The following is a 24,137-nucleotide window of genomic DNA, read 5'->3' on the forward strand; positions in this document are numbered from 1 at the left end:
GGGGTTTTTGTTTTTATAACTATCCAGAAAGATAGACATATCGTTGAGAACAATAGATTTCATTGGTGGTACTTGTTATCTTAATTCTAGCTTTTGGTGGAATAGAAGAGGTTAGAAGGGTCAAATAGTGACAACATTATTTCAGCCTAGCTAAGGCATCTGGCAAATGTAAACTGTCACAGAAAAACTATTGTTCCTCCGTGAGAAAAGTTCTGTTGAACTGTTATTTGAAATTTGGTTATAGTGGATCAAATCCACTTCATGGTTGCAAGATTCACTACGTATATATATATATATATATATATATATATATATATATATATATATATATATATATATATATATATATATGTATACATATGTATGTATACATATGTATATATGTATACATATACATATATATACACACAACTTTATCTGTGTATTAAGGGTACCATTAATTGCATGTTAAGAAATACCTAACAATTATCCAAGCCCATCACATTGAAATTGACGTTTGTCTCCATTTTAGATTAAAACATGAAAAGTCATGATAAAATCAGACAAAAATTTTGGTAAATGAAAGCGAGATATCAAAGAGACATGATTATCTCCCTTGGATTCAACTTTTAGAAAAATTGAAATACCAATGTGTTTGCACAAAATTTTGCAATTTAAAAATTTAGAAATTTGTACACTTAATAGTTTATATTTACATGTATGTGTGCCTGGTTGCCAAATGTTTAGAACAAGTTTTGGTATCAAAATTTTGCAGTTTACATTTATTATTAGCTCATATATATTTCATATATTATTAGCTTGTGTGTATTTTGTGTGTATATTTATGGATTAGCATAAATGTTTTTTGTTTCAGTCTATGAATTACATGGTTTTGTGCATCCACACATATCTGCATGCATGTACATGCATACAGATGCACACAACACACACATGCATGTCGATAGACACATGCACCCACATATATGTATATAGACATATGTGTATACACACATAAAATACCCTTATGCACATATTTCTGTGTGTATATTTTGGACATGTACATGTGATTGTGGAGTTTCATGTACTCAATACGTTTTTTTGTATGCATAATTATGCACAATTTTTTAATACACAATTATACAGATATACATAATTATACACACTTTCTTTTTAGGCAAAGGCATGGCTTTGTGGTAAGAAGCTTGCTTTCCAACCACATGGTTCTGGGTTCAGTCCTATTGTGTGACACCTTGGGCAAGTGTCTTCTACTAAAGCCTTGAGCTGACCAAGACTTTCAGAGTGAATTTGGTAGACAAAAACTGAAAGAAACCCATCATATATATATATATATATATAGGAGTGGCTGTGTGGTAAATAGCTTGCTTTCCAACCACATTGTTCCAGGTTCAGTTCCACTACGTGGCACCTTGGGCAAGTATCTTCTACTATAGCCTCAAGCCAACCAAAGCCTTGTGAGTGGATTTGGTAGACGGAAACTGAAAGAAGCCTGTCACCCACACACACACACACACACACACACACACACACACACACACATATATATATATATATATATATATATATATATATATATATATATACTAGCAGTATAACCCGACCTTGTCCGGGTGTGACTTATGCTATCTACGATAAGTCTTGCTAGGTGAAAATCAACTAAAAAAGAAAGCGTTACAACGAAAAAACCCTTATGATGTAAATATGTTAATAATTCAAAAGACAATGAAATTAATAGGGAAAGTCTGAAGGCTGTTTTGCATAACATTATTAAGTGTACGTAAATTTCATCCGTCTAATTGGCTATAGAAATGCTTGTGCAAAGCAACTTTTTGTGCTGCCCTGATTATACATAGCAGGGCAATCCCTTTTAGCAGGAGCTAGGACGGCAATTTGTGATGAAGCAATTGCTGGCGATCTGTTGCTACACAGTTTTGCCAGAATTCTATCAGATTGGGCAGATGTTGATGCACCATTTTGCATTATGTTCAAAGTAGCTTCTGGAATGTGGTGAATTGCTGCAGTCTGTTGCTGTCTTTTTAAACCGGTTGCTTTCTTTCCCCAGCAAATTCTCTTCTGTGGAGGCATAATCTATGTATATATTAAACAGAACAACAAAAGTTATTATAGATGGCAGTGTCAGTAGTTTTTATATTTCTGTAATTTTTCAGATTAACACCTGCACGATTACCCAGTCCTAACCCTAATCCTAACCCTAACACTAACCCTAACCCTAAAATCCTAACCCTGACCCTAAAACCATAACCATAACACTAACCCTAATCCTAACCCTAACCGTAACCCTAACCCTAAACCCTAGGTCCTAACCTTAACCGTAACTCTAAAACCCTAACACCCTAGTGAAAATTGTGGTATATTTACAAAACATTGATGAACATGAGTTATATTTTAGTGAATGATTGTGTGTACTTGCGTGTGTATGCGTTTAAGAGAGCGAGAGAGAATAGCGAGAAAGCAAAAGGGAGAGAGAGGGGGAGAAAGGAATAGAGAATGGGAGTAATGAAGAGAGAGAAAGAGAGGAAGGGAGAACGGAAGACAGTTATAAAATAGCAATGCGTGCGCATGTTTATATTAGAAAGACACAGAAAGTAAATCTTATATCTATAATGTTGATGTGTGTATGTGTTTATGTGTATGTTGTCACAGATCATGTATGTGTGGTTGTGTGTGATTTTATGTATCTATGTTATGAAAAATAGATAAAAAATACCAAGAGGAAAGTTTAATCTATGACTTTGTATGTATCACTTTCTCTCTCTCCCTCTTTTACTCTCTATATTATATGTTGAGTACGTGATCGATGTGTAAGAATGCTGGTGCAGGTAGAAGGGAAGAAATATAAAAGTTGCTAGAAACAACAGCCAAATCTCCCTTAAATCACACAAATGAAACGGAATTTAAAAAATCTAATTACTGCACTGGAAAGTTCACATCGAAAAAATTCCATTGATGTAAAAATTTTTACGAATAAGTGGAAAATGTGGATTTCTATACACTTTTAAAAAGGCTTCACACAGACACACAACTTCAGCTTTATATATTAAGACTAGCAGTATAACCCGACGTTGTTCGAGTGTGACTTATTACACCATCTACTATAACTTCTGACACTAATCCTTTTCCTGTGTTTAGTGTTATTCTCTCCACTACCACTTGATGACAACTCCTAAAGTACCGAGTACACTCTGTAAAGTGTTGGGATTAGGAAGGTATATTCAGCCATAGAAAACATGTTGAAGCAGACACTGGAGCATGATACAGTATTCTGGCCTGTCAGATCCAGTTGAAGCATCCTACTGGTGATAGGCATTAAATTAATTTTGTGTGTGTGCGCACGCACGCACGCACACACACACACAAACACACACACACACACACACACACACACATACACACACACACATTTCGCAATTTCTTCTTGCATCTTCCCACTTTACTGTTTTCCTTTTTCACTGATGCAAACACTGGAAACTCTACAGGTTTTGCTAGTGTTAAATAATTGGTTAAACTCACTCTTCTCTCTCTTCATATATATTATATATATTGTGTAAGTATGTATTATATTTATATATATAGATTTGTATACAAAGTATGATGATGGTTTAGTGTTTATAAGCAAATGACATTTAGATGTGTATATATAATTATTTCTTATCAATAGTTCTTTGCAGATAGGTGGCAAATGTCTGGCACGTTACACTGATGGCTTGTGGTGCAATGTAAAGATTGAAGGAATTGAAGAAGATGGCCGTTTTGTTGTGGCTTTTGAAGGTCGTAATGATGTCCTTGTTGTTGGTTCTGATGAAATAATGCCAGCTGGTGAGTATTTTATAACAGATCATAACATTTCATCAAACTCAGTTGTTGTTGTTGTTATTTAGCCTTAGACCAATCCTGATCAAGCAAACCTATGGTTAAAAGAATTCCACTCATGACTGACAGTTTATTTTCTGTACATAGTGTACCTAGATTACATTATTTAATGTGTCCTTTTTTTAAAGTTAGCTGAGATTTGATGGAGACCTGTTTGCTATTTCAAGAGCTGGATAGAACCTAAGCAACTTAGTTGAGATTTTTATGCTAGATACTAATGTCAAATGATGTCAAATGTGACTCAAAAACTATAAACTGGAAATCAAATACTATACCCACTCAGTTAGTTTATTCTTACAATCTGTTGGATAGGCCTAATTGAAGTTCATGAGAATGAGAGGTTATTAGTGTAGGAGAGAAAATATTCTGGAGGTCTTACTGAAACCATGTGATGGTCATTGAGAAGGAGGAAAACTCAAGGTGTTGAATAAAGTTATTGTTTACAACTGTTTCTTTCATCTTTGAATTGTTTGATGCGAAAATGGTAAATGGCAGTTAGTTGTGTAAGAGAGGAGATTGTCATTCTTGAGAATGGGACACATACATGTTTCTGTAGAGTGGATAAAGTGTTATAGAGATAGAAAGTTTGCAAGTTGAAATAAGTATACAAACAGTTTCTGGAGTATAATGTCTGAGAGGGACATTTTTGAGATTCATTAATAGTTATCCAACTAATAGTAGGAGCAAACTGGTTGAATGGATATCATACTTGACTACAAGCTTATAGGTCTTGTGTTAAAATCCACAGTAAGTGTTGTTTACTTGCACAGTACATTATAATTATGCACATCTCAGACCACAAAAACATCAAGAGTGACAGAGGTACCTAATTATCTGGGAAAGTTGCTTAAGGCAGGAAGATTTATCTCTCATCACAAAGTCAGAGCTAATCAGTGTTTAGGATGTGTTTACAGTTAATAATTATTAATATCTAACCACTCAAAATCCCTCAGTATTTAGAATATGTTCATATTTAACATTACTTGTGACTAATAAGGATGCTGTAGCTGCCAAGTATGCTTCAGATATTAGGTCTTCTATGATACAAGTCTCTTCATTTGAATTTCTGTACGAGTTCTGCCCACGTATATTTGATACTTCTTCCTCACCTCTTCCCATCACATTCCACTGTGTCTTACCCTTTCTCTGACTACATATTAAACACTCTGTTTGGTCTTTCCAGAAGTGAATTTTTCTGGAATTCAGTCTCTGCTTATGTTTATCATCATTGCTCATGTTTATCAAGCATCTTTTTGTAGTAGTTGAGAAATAACACATTAGATAACGACTTCTAGATATCTCTAAAGAGACTAGATGATCACAGATCATGAGTCTACTCAATCATTTTTGACCTGGGGCTAAACAACTTATGAAACATCAGTGTGTATATAAACTTCTGTTTATCAGAATAGGATGCCTTTAAAGGGCTGTGGGCACAATGTTTCATTCTATCTAATATAAAAGTAAATTCATATTTATAAGGGACAAACATTTGTATGGGTCTTCAAGGTCCAAGCCGTTTCTGATTGGGAGCTGCTGCTCTTCTTATAGACTGGTGCTCATTCATTTCATTTTGGTTTGGTTTCTATGTTTGGATGTTCTTCTTATTGCTATGTGTTTATCTGTCTATTTTGTTTATCTCTCAAAATAAAATGTTTTGATATATTTGTATTGTTCAAAAGCTGTTACAGATGAAGAATCCCCTTGTGAATCTGACACAGAGCAAGATGACGATGATGATCATTATGATAGTCAACCTACTGGTTCTTTGATGTATATAGCTCCAAAAACAACAGTGGCATTAGGAGAATGGGAAACACATACAAAGGTATTTTATGCATATATATATCTTTAGGTGTTATATGGTTTTAGGTCAGCTCTGATTAAGCAGACCTATGATCAATGGCTTTCCAACTATGACAATCTCATCTGTTTCTTAGGAATGTTGCAACCAGAGTCATGCTATTCTAAGTGTCTCTCATTGGCTTTGATTTGTATGTATGTGGTTAGTTAGTGTGTATTTTATCTTTAACTTGTTTCAATCATTAGACTGCAACCATGCTGAATACACCAAGACTGGTTTTTAAGTGGTAATGGGGGACAAACAAAAATCCCAAAACACACACAAACACATGCTCACATGCATGCACGCACAAACACACATGCACACACACACACACACACTCACAAACACACACACACACACAAACACACACATGTGCACACACACACACACACACACACACACACACACACACACACACACACACACACACACACACACACACACTAGCAGAATATATGACATTGCCTTCTTAGAGAAGGTGAGACTAATGCATTGCACTACCAATTTGCACTCTGTAATAATAGTGATTTTCATAACACTATGTAACAAAGAATTTATTTTTAATTTTTTAAATTTTTGGTTGTTAAGTGTTATTTCCTATTTGCTTCTATCTAGAAATCAAAAGAAATGACTACTATTCCCTTCAAACCTTGACCTGGACATCAATGCTTTGAAACTGACCCATTTTCCATTGTACCTCAGACAGATTCAGTGATGAGTTGCTGAAGCAGAAATATCTTAACAAATATTCTGCTCAATACCACAGATTTGCTTGTCAGTTGCTTGACCTTAACAACTTGAGCATGTCCCTTAATGGCTGACAATATGTGCATTTCTGGTCATGAGCAGGAGTAGTGGGGAAATAAATGTAAGAAAAGCAAAATTTGAAGGAAATATAACCATTTTTCATACTTTCTAAGGGTAAGCAAATATGAAATAACAGTTGCTACCCAAGGACAATTACACAGTGTAATTTAACTGTATGTAGAATATATATCTAATTCAAGCAAATTAAGAAGATATAAGAAAACATTCCTGATATTCTTTGACTCTTAAAATAATTTGAATAGTGGGAAGGAACAGAATTATCAAGAAGTAAAATGTGCAGAAATAAAATCATTCTTATAATGGTGTGGAAAGTGGAATGTTCAGAGGAACCTCACATGTCAGAGGAAACTTACATGTTGGAACTGCAATGCATACAGTAACAAAGTATGTGAAGAGTTGTTTATGTGTTATTAGATCTCTACCTGTCATAGCCTTAGCAATTTTGAACATTGTCATATCAGCACCTCAGGATATACAATGCTTTTCATTTAATCAATAGGGACATAAATAAACAATTAGTTGTAAAAACCAAAGTTCTAGTAAGTAGGAAGGCGAACACATCACAAACCCCTTCAAGTAGATGGCCCTGCTTGATCTGTAGAAAAGGTGTAGGTAGAAACTCCATAAGATGTACCCAGTGTAAGATATGGATGCATAAAAGGTGCAGCAACATCAAAGGAAGTTAACTGGGAAGATAGCTTTTGTGTGTGGCAGATGCACAGGGGCAGTAAACACCACAGATGCTCAGAAAACTGATCCCATCACATGCCAGGGGAAGAAACTAGAAGTAATTGATAGCTTCTGCTACCTAGGTGATCAAGTCTGTAGTGGGGTTGGATGCTCAGAGAGCATTATCACTAGAATAAGAATAGCCTGGGCAAAGTTCAGTAAGCTCCTCCCTCTGCTGGTGACAAAGGGCCTCTCACTCAGAGTGAAAGGTAGATTGCATGATGCATGTGTGTGAACTGCCATGCTACATGGCAGTGAAACATGGGCCGTGACTGCTGAAGACATGCATACACATGAAAGAAATGAAGCTAATATGATCCACCGGATGTGTAATGTCAGTGTGCACACACAACAGAATGCAAGCACCTTGAGAGAAATGTTGAACATAAGAAGCATCAGATGTGGTGTGCAAGAGAGATGACTGTGCTGGTATGGTCATGTGATGCTTATGGATGAGGAGAGCTGTGTGAAGAAGTATCACTCCCTAACAGTGGAAGGAACCCGTGGAAGAGGGAGACCCAGGAAGACATGGGATGAGGTGGTGAAGCATGACCTTCGAACATTGGACCTCATAGAGGCAATGACAAAAGACCGAGACCTCTGGAGATATGCTGTGATTGAGAAAACCCAGCAAGGAAAGTGAGATCACAGCCGTAGCCTACACCAGTGTCGCATAACCAGCCCATTTAAAAAGTACCTTTGAATTGTCAGGTGACATTCCGTGCTTGAGGAGACCTATTGGGTTAAGTAAATTAAAATCAAATCAAATCACAATCAAATGGAAATTGTAGTTGTGGCCATTACCAGTGCTGGTAGCACACAATAAGCACCATTCATTCATGCGTGGGTCACTGCCAGAACTGCCTGAATGGCTCCCCGTGCCGGTGGCACGTAAAAAGCACTATCCGAGCGTGGTCAATGCCAGCTCCTCCCCCACCCCTGCCCCGACTGGCTCCTGTGCTGGTGGTACGTAAAAAGTACCATTCAAACATGGCCGATGCCAGTGCCACCTGACTGGCTACCATGCTGGTGGCACGTAAAAAGCATCCACTACAGTCTTGGAGTGGTTGGTGTTAGGAAGGGTCTCCAGCTATAGAAATATTGTCAGATCAGATTGGAGCTTGGTATGGTCGCCTGGTTTGCCAGTCTCCAGTCAAACCAACTCATGCCAGCATGGAAAACGGACATTAAATGATGATGATGATGATGATATAGATGCTTCCCTCTCTTGAGCGTTCTGTATTGGGATCTATTGATTTGATGTGGTAGAACCTAGATGTTCTGGAAACTGAAGTATCCTAGAGCAAAAAGGCACACCTGTTGGTGTCTGTGGAATTCTGGGAATATTTGCATCCTCTGTTTTGGTGCACCCTGTGAGATTAATTAACTTGATCACATGGGGCATAAGCTTCTTAATCATTTCTCTTACATTTTTGCATAGCTGCACTGACTTGAAAATTACACAGTACAATTATTGGGGATCCTTTCTTTTAGCTGGTGTCTGTTTAATAGTAGATTTGAGAGTTCTAATACATTTTAAATTTCTGCTGGATTCTGAACCATTTCTTTCTGATTTACAATATTGTCTATCGATTTGTATGTATGACTATATCCTTGAAAATATAGTACATAATGTTTCATGTTCAGTTTCTGAATTGTATGGTTTTTAGGGACAAGTGTGGAAGTAATATCTAAAGAAATAATTGTAATAGCTGTGCCTTTATGTTGATGAACAGGAAACTGATCAGTAATACTTTCCAGTTGTTGAACCCTCTAAAAAATAACAGAATAGACAACCTTTTAGTCTGCAGTATATTTAGGATCACTGTCATTAGCATATGCTGTTAATATGTCAATATTTTTTTATGCCCTTTTCCAAAATTTCTATTGCTAGATTACTGAATTCAGTGCAGTTAGAAAGAAGCTGTATTTTTGATGTTCTTGTCTATTTATATCCTCAATCTTGTCAATGAGGGCTGCATTGTTGATTTTATTTAGCTACCTGATTTCCATTCCAGAGTATGCCTGCTGAGCTTGATAGTTGTAATCTTTTATAAGGTCATCATGATACTTAAGTGAAAGTTGAAGTGGATTGGATGCTTCACAACATTTAAGTTGCATAGCAAAAAGGACCCTGTGATTCTTGGCTATTTGAAATACAGAAGTTTCTGATTATGTTACTTCCTACTGGGTTTCATTCTTCAGCAATTCTTATGTAAAGTATGTCTTTACAGGTGGTGCAAATTTTGTCATTGATTATTCCTAGACCTTGAAATGGACTTGAACCTCCCACTTTATGGAAAAAATTGTAGAAATAAGCATTCATGTTGAGTGGCATGTAAAGTACCAATGACACTGTCAAAATTTATGTAAAGTTGGTTTCCAGCAGAAGCACCTTAAATTTTTCATCTTCATTGCTTGCTGTTGTATGTATAGTAGGACAGAACCTGATGGTACAGCAAAGTTTTTGAAAAGGGGTCATACTAGCACAGCTTGAATAAGGGCTGTAAGTGTTGTGCCCTTTAGACTTAGCACTTATTTCTTTATTGCCCACAAGGGGCTAAACATAGAGGGGACAAACAAGGACAGACAAAGGGATTAAGTCGATTACATCGACCCCAGTGCGTATCTGGTACTTAATTTATTGACCCTGAAAGGATGAAAGGTAAAGTCGACCTCGGCAGAATTTGAACTCAGAATGTAACAGCAGACGAAATACTGATAAGCATTTCGCCTGGCATGCTAACATTTCTGCCAGTTCGCTGCCTTTAGCCTTAGACTTAGCACTTGCAGTGCCTCAGTTACTTGACTGAAGTAAAACTACTGGCCATTTTCTGAGTGGACAGCAGCTTATTGAATATTAGGGTATCTTCATAAACAAAAAGGATTAAAACATACTAAAAAAGCCTCATAGCCACTGATGTATTGTCTTTCTTTAATCTTGCTGGAATTTTAATGCATCAGAACAAACATTGCAGCATTAGAACTCTTGATGATATTCACAGCCATATTTTATGGACTTTATTGAAACGCAGAACTCAATATTGATGTGTCTCAGTCAGAAGTGTGCAGTAAGGAATTATCAATTTGTTGTCAATTTTATGTTGTCCAATCAAGATTTGCAAGTCTACATTTTCTGGTGGTGTTCTGGAAGAGAGATAACCATCTTCACCATTTTTGGTTTTCTTGACAAATGGTCTTGAAAACTATTTGGTGTATTTGTTGTTTTCCACACAAAGTGGCTTCTTGTTGATGGTACTATAGAACCCATAAAGCATCTGGGTTTTGAGAATACTGAAGAGTTCTTTCTCTCTGCACAAGTGTGGCAGCTCTGCAGATGTGATGGAATCAATTTGACGGAAAACAGTTTTATTTGTAATTTGTTCCAGGCAGTAGATTCTCCTTTCTCATTACATTGTTGACTGATGGCAACATCATTTGTAACCAATTTCTTGGGAAGATGAGAGAAATTACATTTGACTGGGACCAAATTTGAACCCGTATCCACAAAAGTTGGTCTTGCTGCTTAAGCTTATATTGTTATGTCATAGTCAGCATAGATCTACATTGATCAAATCTCCAACTGAAGCTATTACTTTGTTGCTGTAAAACAAGTAAAAGACAGAGTAAAAGAGAGAGTGAAAGAGAATTATAATATGTGAGGGGCATCTATTTTATTCCTCTTCATCTCCTCCCCCCACCAATCCAACCCCTCCACCCCTCCCTGAAAAAACAAACAAACACACACACACACACACACACACACACACACACACACACACACACAGTGTGTATGTGTATATATGTATATATATATATATATGTGAATGATATAAAGAAATCAAAATGAGGGATAAAAAAATTAGAAAGAGAAATAGATAGTGATAGAAAGAATCAGAGAGAAGGGTAATGAACTGGTTAGGAATACAGAACTTTCAATATGCTGAATGAAGAAGGTTAGAATAGTAAAACTCAGAGAATCAGCATTGTGGTGAAGTTAGAGAATAAGATGATACCTACATACAAAAGAAAATGGGAAAGAAGAGAATGAAAATAAATTTTCTCAAATATACCACCACACCTAGACACACATACAATATATGGGTGAGTTGTTAAGATGTTAGACACATTGTTGTCCAGACAGATACTCATATTCTGTGTGAGATAAAGTATCAGTTTAGGGTGGTAGTTTGGTTGTATTTGTGCTGATACTTTATGTTCTGAGTCTAACACTGATGCCTTTCCCTTGGACAACTTTGGTGGTGAAGAGAAGAGACTTGCAGCATAGACAAATATTAGTCTTTAACAAAGAAAAAGAAAAATAGAAACTAACTTACTCATAACTGCACATTGGATTGGGATTGGAACTTCCCTGGGTAAAGATACCTGGTCAGTCTTGACCAATGGGGGCCTTGGAATACATAAGAAATACTAGAAGATTCAAGTTCAATGTAACCATGGAAGAGGAAGAACAAGGAAAATTTGAATAGAAGCAGTGAAATCTAATCTCAGATGTTGAACTTCATAAAAAATATGATAAATAAAAGGAACAAATGGTGAAACACTGTGCTAGAGAGGATCTGTACCACCCATGCAGGTATGGTAAAGTAGAAATAGAAATGATGATGATATCATCATCATCATCATTATCATCACCGTTGCCATTTATCGTCCATCTTCCGTGTTTGCATAGGTTGGACAGTTTGACAGGAGCTGGCCACGTAAAACACTATACCAGGCTACTGTATATGTTTTGGCATGGTTTTTACAGCTGGATGTCCTTCCTAATATCCCATAGAGTGAACTGAGTACTTTTTATATGGTATCAGCATGGTTTTTACAGCTGGATGCCCTTCTAAATGCCAACCACTTCACAGTGTGAACTGGATGCTTTTTAAGTGGCACCAGCACTGGCAGGGTCACCAAGTAACTTGTAAGGCAAGGAATTTTGAGAGGGGAGTGGGTATTAGAGGAGGTGATCTTTTGTCAGATGATGAAAGATTAGAGTGTGACAGAGAGACAGAGAGGCAGAAACAGGTGTCTTGGTAAATACTCAGTAATAAAATACATCACAAGGTATGCTATAATTAATAAGGTAACCTTTATCAATAGTGTTTGTTCATTTTGTTCAGTGTCTGCTTTCCATGCTAGCATGGCTGAGATGGAAGTAAATATTGAAGCAGGATTTTTACAACCAGATGCACTTTTTGTTACCAACCCTTACCTGTTTTTCAGGTAAAGAATATTTATTCCTGAGGAATTCAAGATTAGAGATAGTGGGTGTTTTCATTTACAGGAAATGTTAATAAACTTCACCATTAGCAGTCACAGACATATAACTGTTAGTAGCTGAGCTGGCCATAGGCATAACTCTATGTAGTTCTAAAAGCATTCACACACACACGCACGCACGCACACACACACATACACACTCATACATACAATACATGTGTGTGTGTGTGTGTGTCTGTGTGTGTGTAGTGTGTGTATGCAGTTAGTTTCTTTCATTTTTAATCTATCAAATACCCTCACAGGGCAGCCTGGGGTTATAGTAGAAACACTTACCTAAGGTGTCTGATATACAATATGAAAGATATATGCATGATCTTATTTCACTGCAAGTCTTCTACAAAATATTCCTTTTTGAAGACTATATTTCTCATGAGGTAGTGTAAAATGGCAGCATCCTTCCATGACCAGCAGTTACAGAGGTTGAATGTAAGAAGTACCAAGTTCTGTTGCTGTCATCTTTATCTTCATGCCTGTGAGTATGTGACCATGGTACCTAACATGATACAACTACGTTGTGTTTGATGTTGTTTAGTTCCAGTTTAGCCATGGTCCTTTAGGGTTATGATCAGTGGCATTCCAACAATGATTATCCGTCTTTTTCTGCTATATGTAACTGGAACTACAACATTTCTAATGTGCCACTTCTTTTCAAGATGACAAAATCTAATTTGAGTGAGATTTGGCTGCTATTTCTAACTGGTTTTTCAACCATGTGGATGCCCCTTTATTGGTATTCTGACCTCTACTTGCGAAAGTAATCATCATCATCATCATCGTCATTTAACGTCTGTTTTCCATGCTAGCATGGGTTGGACGGTTCAACTGGGGTCTGGGAAGCCAGGTGGCTGCACCAGGGTCCAGTCTGATCTGGCAGTGTTTCTACAGATGGATGCCCTTCCTAACGCCAACCACTCCATGAGTGTAGTGGGTGCTTTTTACATGCCACCGGCACGGAAACTAATCAAGGTGGCACTGGCATTGGCCATGATCAGATGGTGCTTTTTATGTGCCACCGGCATGGGAATGACAACATATATTTCCAGCTTACTGGATTAGGTAGTTTAGAGCTAATTGCCTTAGTCATAACCATAATAGTAATTGAAATGAACCATGAACCTTCCAGTCAGTTATGTTGTCTTTTGTCAAGATGGTTATCTTTGACTCGATGAAGATATTGAAAAGTGACAAAATTTTTTATTAATTTTTGAGCTTGTGAAGTTGTTTGTGAATCCCTTTCTCTATCTCTAGCAATTACATTATATTCATATAAATATGAAAGGAGATGCATTTTAAAACTGTTTTCATGTATTTTATTTCCATAAATAATTAAAGTTTCTTTTTCAGTTTAATTTAATTTTATTTTATTTTCATTTTATCATTCAGGGAATTGGTTCTCATTTGATGGCCAAGATGGGTTATATCACTGGTCAAGGTCTTGGAAGAAACAACGAAGGGAAGATAGAACCAATCCCCATCGAAGTCTTGCCAGCTGGTAGTTTGCGTGTTATTCTAATATTTCATACCCACAGTATACCACATGATATTATAATGACACCACATTAAAAATTTCAGTAAAATAAACTTTGCTTGTCATCTTTCTCAGGTTGATAAAAAAAGTACCAGTCAAGCTTTGGGGGTTGATATATTCATCTGTATTCCTTCCGATAAAACTTGTGGTCCTTTGCTGTTAGAAATAATTATTATGATCACAAGTACAAAAGATCTTTAATCAAGTTCTTTACATTCTGAGTTTAAATCCTGTCTTTACCCTTCATCTTTCTTAGCTTGAAGAGTTGCATATCATTCAAATATTGGGATTGATTTCAATGACTACATTCATCCTAAATTTCTAGCCTTGTGCCTATGTTAGAATCCTCCTCTGCCACTGCCGCTACCACCTCTGCCCCCATCACTGCCGCTGCTGCTGCTGATTCACTTATTCCATGTCTCATCTCCCTCCTGCAGCTTAGAGATGCAAAACCTTTCTCAACACATGAGCTGTCGCAAGCATTGCTGCCATCTGAATACTTCTTATGAAGTTCGGTATTTGCAGCTTTGATACCAGAGTATTGTTCTCTTTGAGATAGTCCCAAGAGCACCAAGCACAATAAGTTCTACACTCACTTTTGAGGCTCTATGAATTCTTTTCACTTCCAATCCAAGGTCTTGGTATTTACTGACTTTTTCATCCTCTGTCTTCACAATATTCTGGTCTGTAGGTATAGACCAGAACATGACTCCTTCTGCAAAAAAACATGTCTTAACCATTTCCAGAATTTCCATCAGTTTGTTGAAAAAACTCTGTGTAGGATTTTCTTTTTCCTGTTGACGATCTTTTCTCTTTAAGTCCACATATTATACTCCTCGAGGGTCTCATCATTGTCACTGATCACCTTCTCACTCAGACCTCTTCCACCTTCCTTCTTAGGTAAGTATAGCTTTGCTATGTTACTTCCAGTGGGAAGGCACCCATGCATAGCCATTACTTTCCTAGTTTTTCTATCCATGTTGACAAATTCTTTCTTAGTCCATTCCACAATTCCTGTGTTACAGTCTATGTATTGATGCTTCTAATCAGGTTCCCACCATTTGCTTAGATATGCATAACTTTTTAACTCTCCTGATATATTCAGAAGCAGTTTTCTCCTTCATCTTGGTGTTCATCATCTGACCTATTTGTAAAACACCAAGATACTTGTTACTCTCTCCATTCACTTCTCTTATCCACTCATCATCTGGTAGTTATACTCCACTGCTGTCTACATTTTGCCCTATCCTCAGTTCAGTAACAGTACATTTCTCTCTACCAAATGCCATCTGGATGTCTTGTGAGAAAATTTATATGGACTTAATATTATTATTGTAATTATTAAGGTGGTGAACTGGCAGAACTGTTAGCATGGTGGACAAAATGCATAGCATCATTTCCTCCAATTCTTCATTCTTATCTCAGAATCTACTGAGGTTAGCTTTATCTTTCATCCTTTTGGGGTTGATAAAATAAGTACCTATTGAGTACTGGGGTCGATGTAATTGACTAGTTCCCTCCCTTCAAAAACTGCTGGCTGTGTGCCAAAATTTGAAACCATTATTCCTCTTATTCTTCTTTTATTGTTATTATTATTATTATTATTATTATTATTATTATTATTATTATTATTGTTATTATTTTATATATTTGACATTCAGGCAAGTCACTTGACACAGTGATGAAACTGAAAGAGGAAGCATCTAATAAAAACCTATTTAATGTGCTGAACAATGAGAAAGCAAAGAAGACCCTGGAGAAGAAGAACAAAGCAGCTTATAACAAGATTGAGCCTACAAATGTATTTGACTTCATCAACAACAAACTGGATAAGAAAACAGGTAGGTCACTTGGCTACTTCATTAAGTACTTCATTTTATTGCAACTGCTGATCAGGCAGACATTCCAGCTGTGGTCTATCCATTTTGTATATCTATCCATTTTGTATATCTGAAGCAATATCTGTTGTTTCTTTCTCTCTTCTTTTTCTGATGATAGGGTGTGATTTGAGGAAGATTTTATTGCTAATTCTCGCAGGTTAAACAACTGTGTGGAGACTTCCTCATTGGTGCTGCTGTTGTTGTTACTGATTGTCATGGTGGCAATTCTTTCTGGGAAATCACAGAATTATAAGAATTCTTTTTACATGGAAAGACTAGTTAATAAGACAAATTACCTATTGATGAATTTCTAAAATCAGGAAAATAAGTAATTGATTGATTCATTTCATGACAGATAGGTTGTCTAAAAAGGAAAGGCTCTTTAGCATCCAGATTAACTTTTATAAAGGTTAATCACAACAAAGGCTATAAGAAATGAGCTAGATAGCAAAGTTTGAAGTATGCAAATTGATATTTAGCAATCTAATACTGGCAGAACAACAATGAAATGCTGAGTGAATGAAAACAACAGCAACAACAGCAATAATTGTTTCTAATGTTAGCGTAAGACTGGCATATTTCTGAGGGGAGGGGACAAGTGAATTATATTGAATTCAGTACTTGACTGGTTCTTTATTTTATTGACTCTGAAAGGATGAAAGGCAAAATTGACCATAACAGAATTTGAACTCAGAATATAAAGAGCTAGAAGAAATGCCACTAAGCATTTTGTGTGGTGTGCCAACAATTGTACCAGCTTGCTACTTTAATAATAATAATAATAATGGTTTCAAATTTTGACACAAGGCCAGCATTTTCAGGGGAAGGGGTGAATCAATTAGATTGACCCCAGTGCTCAACTGGTACTTATTTTATTGACCCCGTAGGGATGAAAGGTAAAGCCAACCTTGGTAGAATTTGAACTCAGAATGTACAGATGGATGAAATGCTGCTACGCATATTGCCTGGCATGCTAGCAATTCTGTCAGCTCACCACCTTAATAATAATTATAATATTCCTGTATTCCTGTCTGTTTAATCTGTGTTACACTTGTCATCAAGGGAAGTTATCTCAAATGTACATACAGAGAGAGAAGAAGGGGAAAAAGGGAGAGAAATAAATAAATAAAATGGGAATAATTGAATCAGTGAAAAAATGAAAAGGAAAACATGAGAGAGAGAGAGAGAGAGAGGTCTATATTATTCTGCATTTGTGTGTTAAAAACACGGGCACAATCAAAATGTTTAACATAGTGAAACAATGTGGTGGAAATCTATAAATTTATGGTTTAAAAAAATATAGTGATAGATAGTTAAATTAAAGTGTAATATGATGGTTACTTACACTGACAGACAGACAAGCAAGCAGACATACATACATGGAAACATACATACATACATACAGTCAGACAGATGGATATATAGGTAGGTATATAGGTAAGTAGGAAGGTAGGTAGTTGAGTCTGCAGATATATTAATAGTTATGCAAATAGTTGGACAGTGAAAAGTGTAGTTAGTTTACATACTTTTTAATTTTTTAAATTCCCTCACTTAACACATACGCTTTTGTGTAATTAGAGGGAGGGAGGGAGAGAGAGAGAGAGAGAGAGAGAGAGAGAATGTTGACTGAAGGAATGCAGAAGTAGAAAGCAGTTACATGATTTTAAATGTCATGTGATAGAATATTGGGATCTTTTTTAAAACGGGGGCCACATTTTTCATTAACGAAACACTTTGAAACTTGGAACACTGGTAGAATGTGTCATATAAAACATCTTTTTCTCTTAGTCTTCTTAAAAAAAAAAGAAATCCCTAAGTTATTCCATGTTAAAGTTGTCGTATTTCTGTAATTTCAACCAATCACTGACGTCCATTCAGCCGATATACATTAAGTGCCGACTACATAAACAAACGATTCTGAAACAATTCTATCGGTGATAGGGTTAGGGTTAGGGTAAAACAGCAAATTTAAAAAGAAAAAAGCAAATAAAACGAAGAAAAAAAAAAGAAAATGAGAAAAGCAAATTTAAAATGAAAAAAGCAAATAAAACGAAGCTATGGCTTAATCAGCCAAAGAAGTAAATGTAAACAACTGAATACTTGTCAGTGATTGGTTGAAATTATCGAAATAAGACAATTTTTTACATGAAATAAATTCGAATACAAAAATATTTTTCTGTTCTATAACACAAAATAGATAAGTATACGAAGTTTGAAAGTCTTTCGGTACCAAAAACACTACATCATCATCATCATCATCATCGTTTAACGTCCGCTTTCCATGCTAGCATGGGTTGGACGATTTGACTGAGGACTGGTGCAACCGGATGGCTACACCAGGCTCCAATCTAATTTGGCAGAGTTTCTACAGCTGGATGCCCTTCCTAATGCCAACCACTCAGAGAGTGTAGTGGGTGCTTTTACGTGTCACCCGCATGAAAACGGCCACGCTCGAAATGGTGTCTTTTATGTGCCACCCACACAAGAGCCAGTCCAGGGGCACTGGCAACGATCTCGCTCGAAAACCCTACAAGGCCAGTCAGGCGGTACTGGCAATGGTCACGCTCAGGATGGTACATCTTATGTGCCACCCGCACAAGAGCCAGTCCAGGGGCCCTGGCAACGATCTCACTTGGCTTGCCGGGTCTTCTCACGCACAGCACATTTCTAAAGGTCTCGGTCAGTAGTCATCGCCTCGGTGAGGCCCAATGTTCGAAAGTCTTGCCGCACCACCTCAGCCCAGGTCTTCCTGGGCCTACCTCTTCCACGGGTTCCCTCAACTGTTAGGGAGTAGCACTTTTTCACGCAGCTATCCTCATTCATTCTCACCACATGTCCAAACCAGCGCAATCGTCTCTCTTGCACACCACTACTGATGTTTCTTATGTTCAGCTTTTCTCTCAAGATACTTACACTCTGACGGGTATGCACATTTACATTACACATCCAGCGGAGCATACTGGCTTCATTCCTTGCGAGCTTACGCATGTCCTCAGCAGTCACAGCCCATGTTTCACTGCCATGTAGCATGGCTGTTCGTACACATGCGTCATACAGTCTGCCTTTTACTCTGAGTGAGAGTCCCTTTGTCGCCAGCAGAGGTAAGAGCTCTCTAAACTTGGCCCAGGCTATTCTTATTCTAGCAGTTACACTTTCAGCGCACCCACCCCCACTACTAACTTGGTCACCCAGATAGCGGAAGCTATCGACTACCTCTAATTTTTCTCCCTGGAATGAGATGGAAGTTGTTTCCTGTTTGTTTACAGTGTTTATTGCACCTGAACATCTGCCACATACAAAAACTAACTTTGTAGTTAATCTGCCTTTGATATTGCTGCACCTCTTATGTGTCCATAGCTTGCACCGGGTACATCTTATAGAGTTACTACCTACTCCTTTACTGCATACTGAGCAGGGCCATCTACCTGAAGGGGTTTGTGTTTTATCTACCTTCCTACTTATTAGGATTTTGGTTTTTGCTAGGTTGACTCTAGTTTGTCCATATTTTTAGAGTAGACAGTTCCATACATCAACAGAAATGTAAGTAGAACATGATAGATAAATAGACAGATAGACTGACAGACAGATAGATAAATAAGTAGGCAGGCAGGCAGGCAGATAGATAGATAGATAGATAGATAGATAGACAGACAGACAGATAGATAGACAGATAGATAGATAGATAGATAGATAGATAGATAGATAGATAGATAGATAGATGAATAGATAGACTAATTAATTTATTGCCCCTTCAATACTGCCTATGTGGATTTTTACATCTTCCCAAGAGTTAGATGTTTCAGAAAAACATACATCTTCATCATACAATTTTCCAAATAACTATGGAATTTTCACAGGTACTGCTAATAGTAGTAGTAGTGGTAATATTAATAATTGTTTCTAACATTGGTACAAAGCCAGAAAATTTGGGGAAGTGTTAATTGAATATATTGCCCCTAGTTTTTAATTGTTACCTTATTTTATTGACCCTCTAAAGATGAAAAGTAAAGTTGACCTAGGTGAGACTTGAACTCTAGACATAAAGTGCCAATACAAATTTTCAAGGCAATTTATTCAGTGCTCTATAATAATAACGAGTTTTTAGTGAGAGTGGCTGCTAATTTAAGGTATGAAAGTGTTCATGGAAAAGTCAAGTAAATGTGCTTTTGAGAAGCATGTATAATGGAATATCAGAAGGCAGTTTTTAAACAAATAATTTAATTTATTAAATCACTAGCAGAGATACCTGGTGTTGCTCAGGATTAAAATGGTATAGTTTGCATGTATATATATATTACAATAATGTTGAAACAGGTGATACGGGAAAGTGCAGCATTGACAACAAAACATTTGTGTAGTAAATGATGATCTAATTCAACTAAGTGACATGTAATACATCTGTTTGGAGGATTCCATGCCCTAACCTATCATGGAAAATTGGCAGTGGGGTAGGTATGTAATTTTTGAATCAACTGAAAAGCTGTCAGAGGTGGTCAGCGCTGCATCTAACATGATCCATCGTATGGTTGACTGTCAAATGAATGGAGGTGTAATGGAAATATTGTACGTAAATGGGTCCATTCTGGAAGTGGGCTGCAATGGGAGACGGCAACGGGGAAATGAACTGTTGAAACGTTACAGAAGGCAAAGGGTTGACATTGGATTGCTGGTGTAGCTGTAGAATAAGAAACATAAAGTGAGCCTATGTAGTCACATGAGAACAAGTAGTAATGAGTTACTTGAAAAAATAAGGCACAGTGGCTTACCGCATAGTATGTATATAGTATGTCTGTATTTTTGTATGCAATGTAAATTAACGAAATATAAGTAAATGAATGAAATAGAAGCACATGTATGGAACTGCTAATTTAACAGTAAATGCTACAATAGTTATTACAGAGAGACAAAGAATTATATATACATATACATATATATATATATATATATATATATATATATATATATGAATAATAACAATAAATGGAGCAAAACGCATGTAAATAAAAGTTCCTTTAATTCTTACATATGTTTCAAAATATATGTGTATTCTACTCCAAAGAAGTAAGAGCTGCTGGAATTCCGCATATATTCATCGTCAGGGAACCGACATATAGAAGGAAGACAAATGCGAAATGATGAGGTAACTTACAAGTTATAATTTATATGCGTTTTGCTCCATTTATTGTTATTATTCATATCTACTCAAAATGCATCACTTTAACTTGGTATCTGTACCTATAAAACGGGTGTGATATCCTGGTTTTTTGTGTAATTTTTGCTACCCATAGTAACTATTAACATATTTACATTGTCAAGGTTTTTTTAAACTGAGATAATATTAATATATACATAAACTTATATATATATATATATATATATATACAAGAATAAGAGGAATGACCAGCAAATGTGGATTCCTGAATGCTAGAAATAGATGCCGAATCATCCAACCACGAAAAAGTATGTTCTCAGTAGAAAAAAATCAGCGACACAACAGACTAGCATTCAGGAATCCACATTTGCTGGTCATTCCTCTTATTCTTGTATGTAATATAATTTTAATCTTCAGATTTTTTAATATGCTAGACCACTGGTTTTAATTGATCAATATCAATTTCTACCCTCATTAATAAATTTTATATATATATATATGTATGTATGTATATACAGGATAAATTTCTTAATGTAAGAGTAAATATGTAATTGTAAATACCTTGCAACCTTGCAGCTGCTGCGATAATTATTAACTGGTAATGGAACAGTTAATGTGTATTTTTATATATACCTTGGACCTTACCACCACATTGTTTTTTTTTTCAAGAGTTTCACCTCTAGAACTCACATACACACATTCTGGCATGTCAGTCATCACATATATATGTGTGTGTGTTTAATAATGTATATAATGTGGAAACACACATATTCATAGATAAATATACACTCATATACAAAATGTGATGTCGTCATTATCGTATAACATGTTCCTGACAGACACTCACATACATATACTAAGATAGCCACACAGAGACATATATTCACGCATGTCAGTCGTCATGTATGTATAGATGTGTATGCCTATTTGATAACGTACTTAATGCAGAAAGACACACATTCACTATGAGACATATACACACTCATACACTTACACACATACACTCACATACATACACTCACAGACAGATACACAATCATATACAAAATATGATGTCGTTGTTCTAGTATAAAATGTCCTGTTGACAAAAGAAATATTATCTCTAGGAAATGTTATATTGTTTTAATCGAAATGAAAATAAAATTTCGTACTGATACTGGCCAACCCTCACATACATATAGTAAGATAGACACACACAGACACACATTCACGCAGGTCAGTCGTCATATATGTATATGTATGTGTAAATGTGGTTGTGTGTGTGTTTAATAACATACCATTACATATGTATATGTATGTGTAGATATATGTGTGTTTAATAATTGTATAACGCAGAAAGACACTCATACCCTACACACATACACTCACTGACAGATATACACTGTCATATACAGGATGTGATGTTATTGTTGTTGTATAAAATGTCCTGTTGACAATAGAAGGATTATCTCTATGAAATGTTATATTGTTTTTATTGAAATGAAAATAAAATTTTGTATTGACACTGATCAGCCCTCACATACGTATAGTGTGTTTAATAATGTACCTAACGTGGAAAGATACATGCATAGAAAGACATACATTGATGTCAGGTTCCTCTTGAGCGCTACTGGTAACATGTAACCCAGTACAACCTGTCGCATGGTCAAGTCATTGGCGACTAAATTGGCAACCCCATCAAGCTTGTTTGGTGAGGAGGGTGATTGTTGGACACCCTGCAGGACAAAAAATATGACCTGTCAAAGGGCGGACGAAATACTTTGTAGTCAATGGCCAATTCAACAATTATCTTGTTGCTGTGAAGTGCCTGTGTGCTACATTGACCCGGAGAGCTGTGCTGGAGGGAGAGAAATCTTCAGGCAGGTCTTACCAGGCCAGACAGGTTGAAGGGTAGGAGACAGATAAAACCTTAACAACAATAAATTGAAGCGTCAGCAGCAGGGTGTGGATTTAGTTATCAGCAGGATCTAACAGATCAGATTCTGGACTTTGAACTAGTAGGATGGAAACTGCGGGACCACATGGAGCAGTGCCCTGTGACTCCTATAGTATGCACAACTGAAACCCCTGAAAAGAGGTGTACTATGGGATGTCCTAGATGAGATGTTGTGAGACATATATACACTCATACACTCACACACATACATTCACTGACAGATATCCAGTCATATACAAAATGTGACGTCATCGTTGTGGTTAGAATTAAAAATAAAAGTATAAAAGTGAAACAATATATCACATTACAATATAGATGTTATTGTTTCACTATTATTCTTTGAATTTTGACATGTAATATAGAACCAGTGTCAATGTTGCATTGTTTTAATCCCCCAAAATTACATGTTCACACTCATAGGGCTCTCATAATATTACCATGTAAAATTTGATTTGATGTGGCTGAGCCGTTTGAGAATGCATTGGGAACAGACAGAGTGACAAAGGATTTTATATAGGTATATAGATTACAAGAGCTCACAAGTAAAAAGAATGTAGCCTGTATGTATGTGAGTCAGGTAAAGCACTGTAACTTAGTTTTGAACAAATGATTCTGTTGAAAGCTGTTATAAGCTAAGAGGTACAGAGCTAGCTTAAATGAAAACATTATAGTTCATTATGAGGCAGAATTGTGGCTGATGTCATCCACAATTTTGAGGAGCGAAATTAGCATAAGTGAAATAGGCTGTTCAAGAGTTGACAAGTTGAGATCCAATATAACTCCAAGTTAGCTGCAAGAAGTTGGTGGTGAAAAACCAAAAGCTACTTCATGTTGAAAGGAAATGTTGCTATTGTGCCATCTTTTCACCAACTGTTAAAAACTCCCACTTCTCTGCTTGGGCAGAGAACTGCCTTTAGTGTTCATACGCACCCAGCTCTGATCGGCTGGAGTATGCCATAGCACAACTGTGCTATGCCGCAAAAACAAAAATAGCATTCCTGACTCACTACCAGTTCAATAATTTGGTTCAGCTGTTTTATTAAGTTGATATTGACTGT

At 36.5% G+C, this 24,137-nt stretch overlaps 1 protein-coding gene across 3 annotated transcripts in view; it reads left to right on the top strand.

The window, feature by feature from the left end:
- Positions 1–24,137, top strand: part of LOC106868904 (zinc finger CCCH-type with G patch domain-containing protein) — a 273,920-nt gene that overhangs the window by 64,161 nt on the left and 185,622 nt on the right. For all 3 annotated transcript variants that reach the window (XM_089349318.1, XM_089349317.1, XM_052966289.2), the window contains exons 7-10: positions 3,677–3,834; positions 5,571–5,716; positions 13,967–14,075; positions 15,773–15,952. In XM_089349318.1, coding sequence (XP_089205444.1) covers positions 3,677–3,834; positions 5,571–5,716; positions 13,967–14,075; positions 15,773–15,952 — 593 coding nt within the window. The remainder of the gene's footprint in view (positions 1–3,676; positions 3,835–5,570; positions 5,717–13,966; positions 14,076–15,772; positions 15,953–24,137) is intronic.

This window comes from Octopus bimaculoides, chromosome 3 (genome assembly GCF_046866305.1).
Source record: "Octopus bimaculoides isolate indiv1 chromosome 3, ASM4686630v1, whole genome shotgun sequence".
Lineage (NCBI taxonomy): Eukaryota > Metazoa > Mollusca > Cephalopoda > Octopoda > Octopodidae > Octopus > Octopus bimaculoides.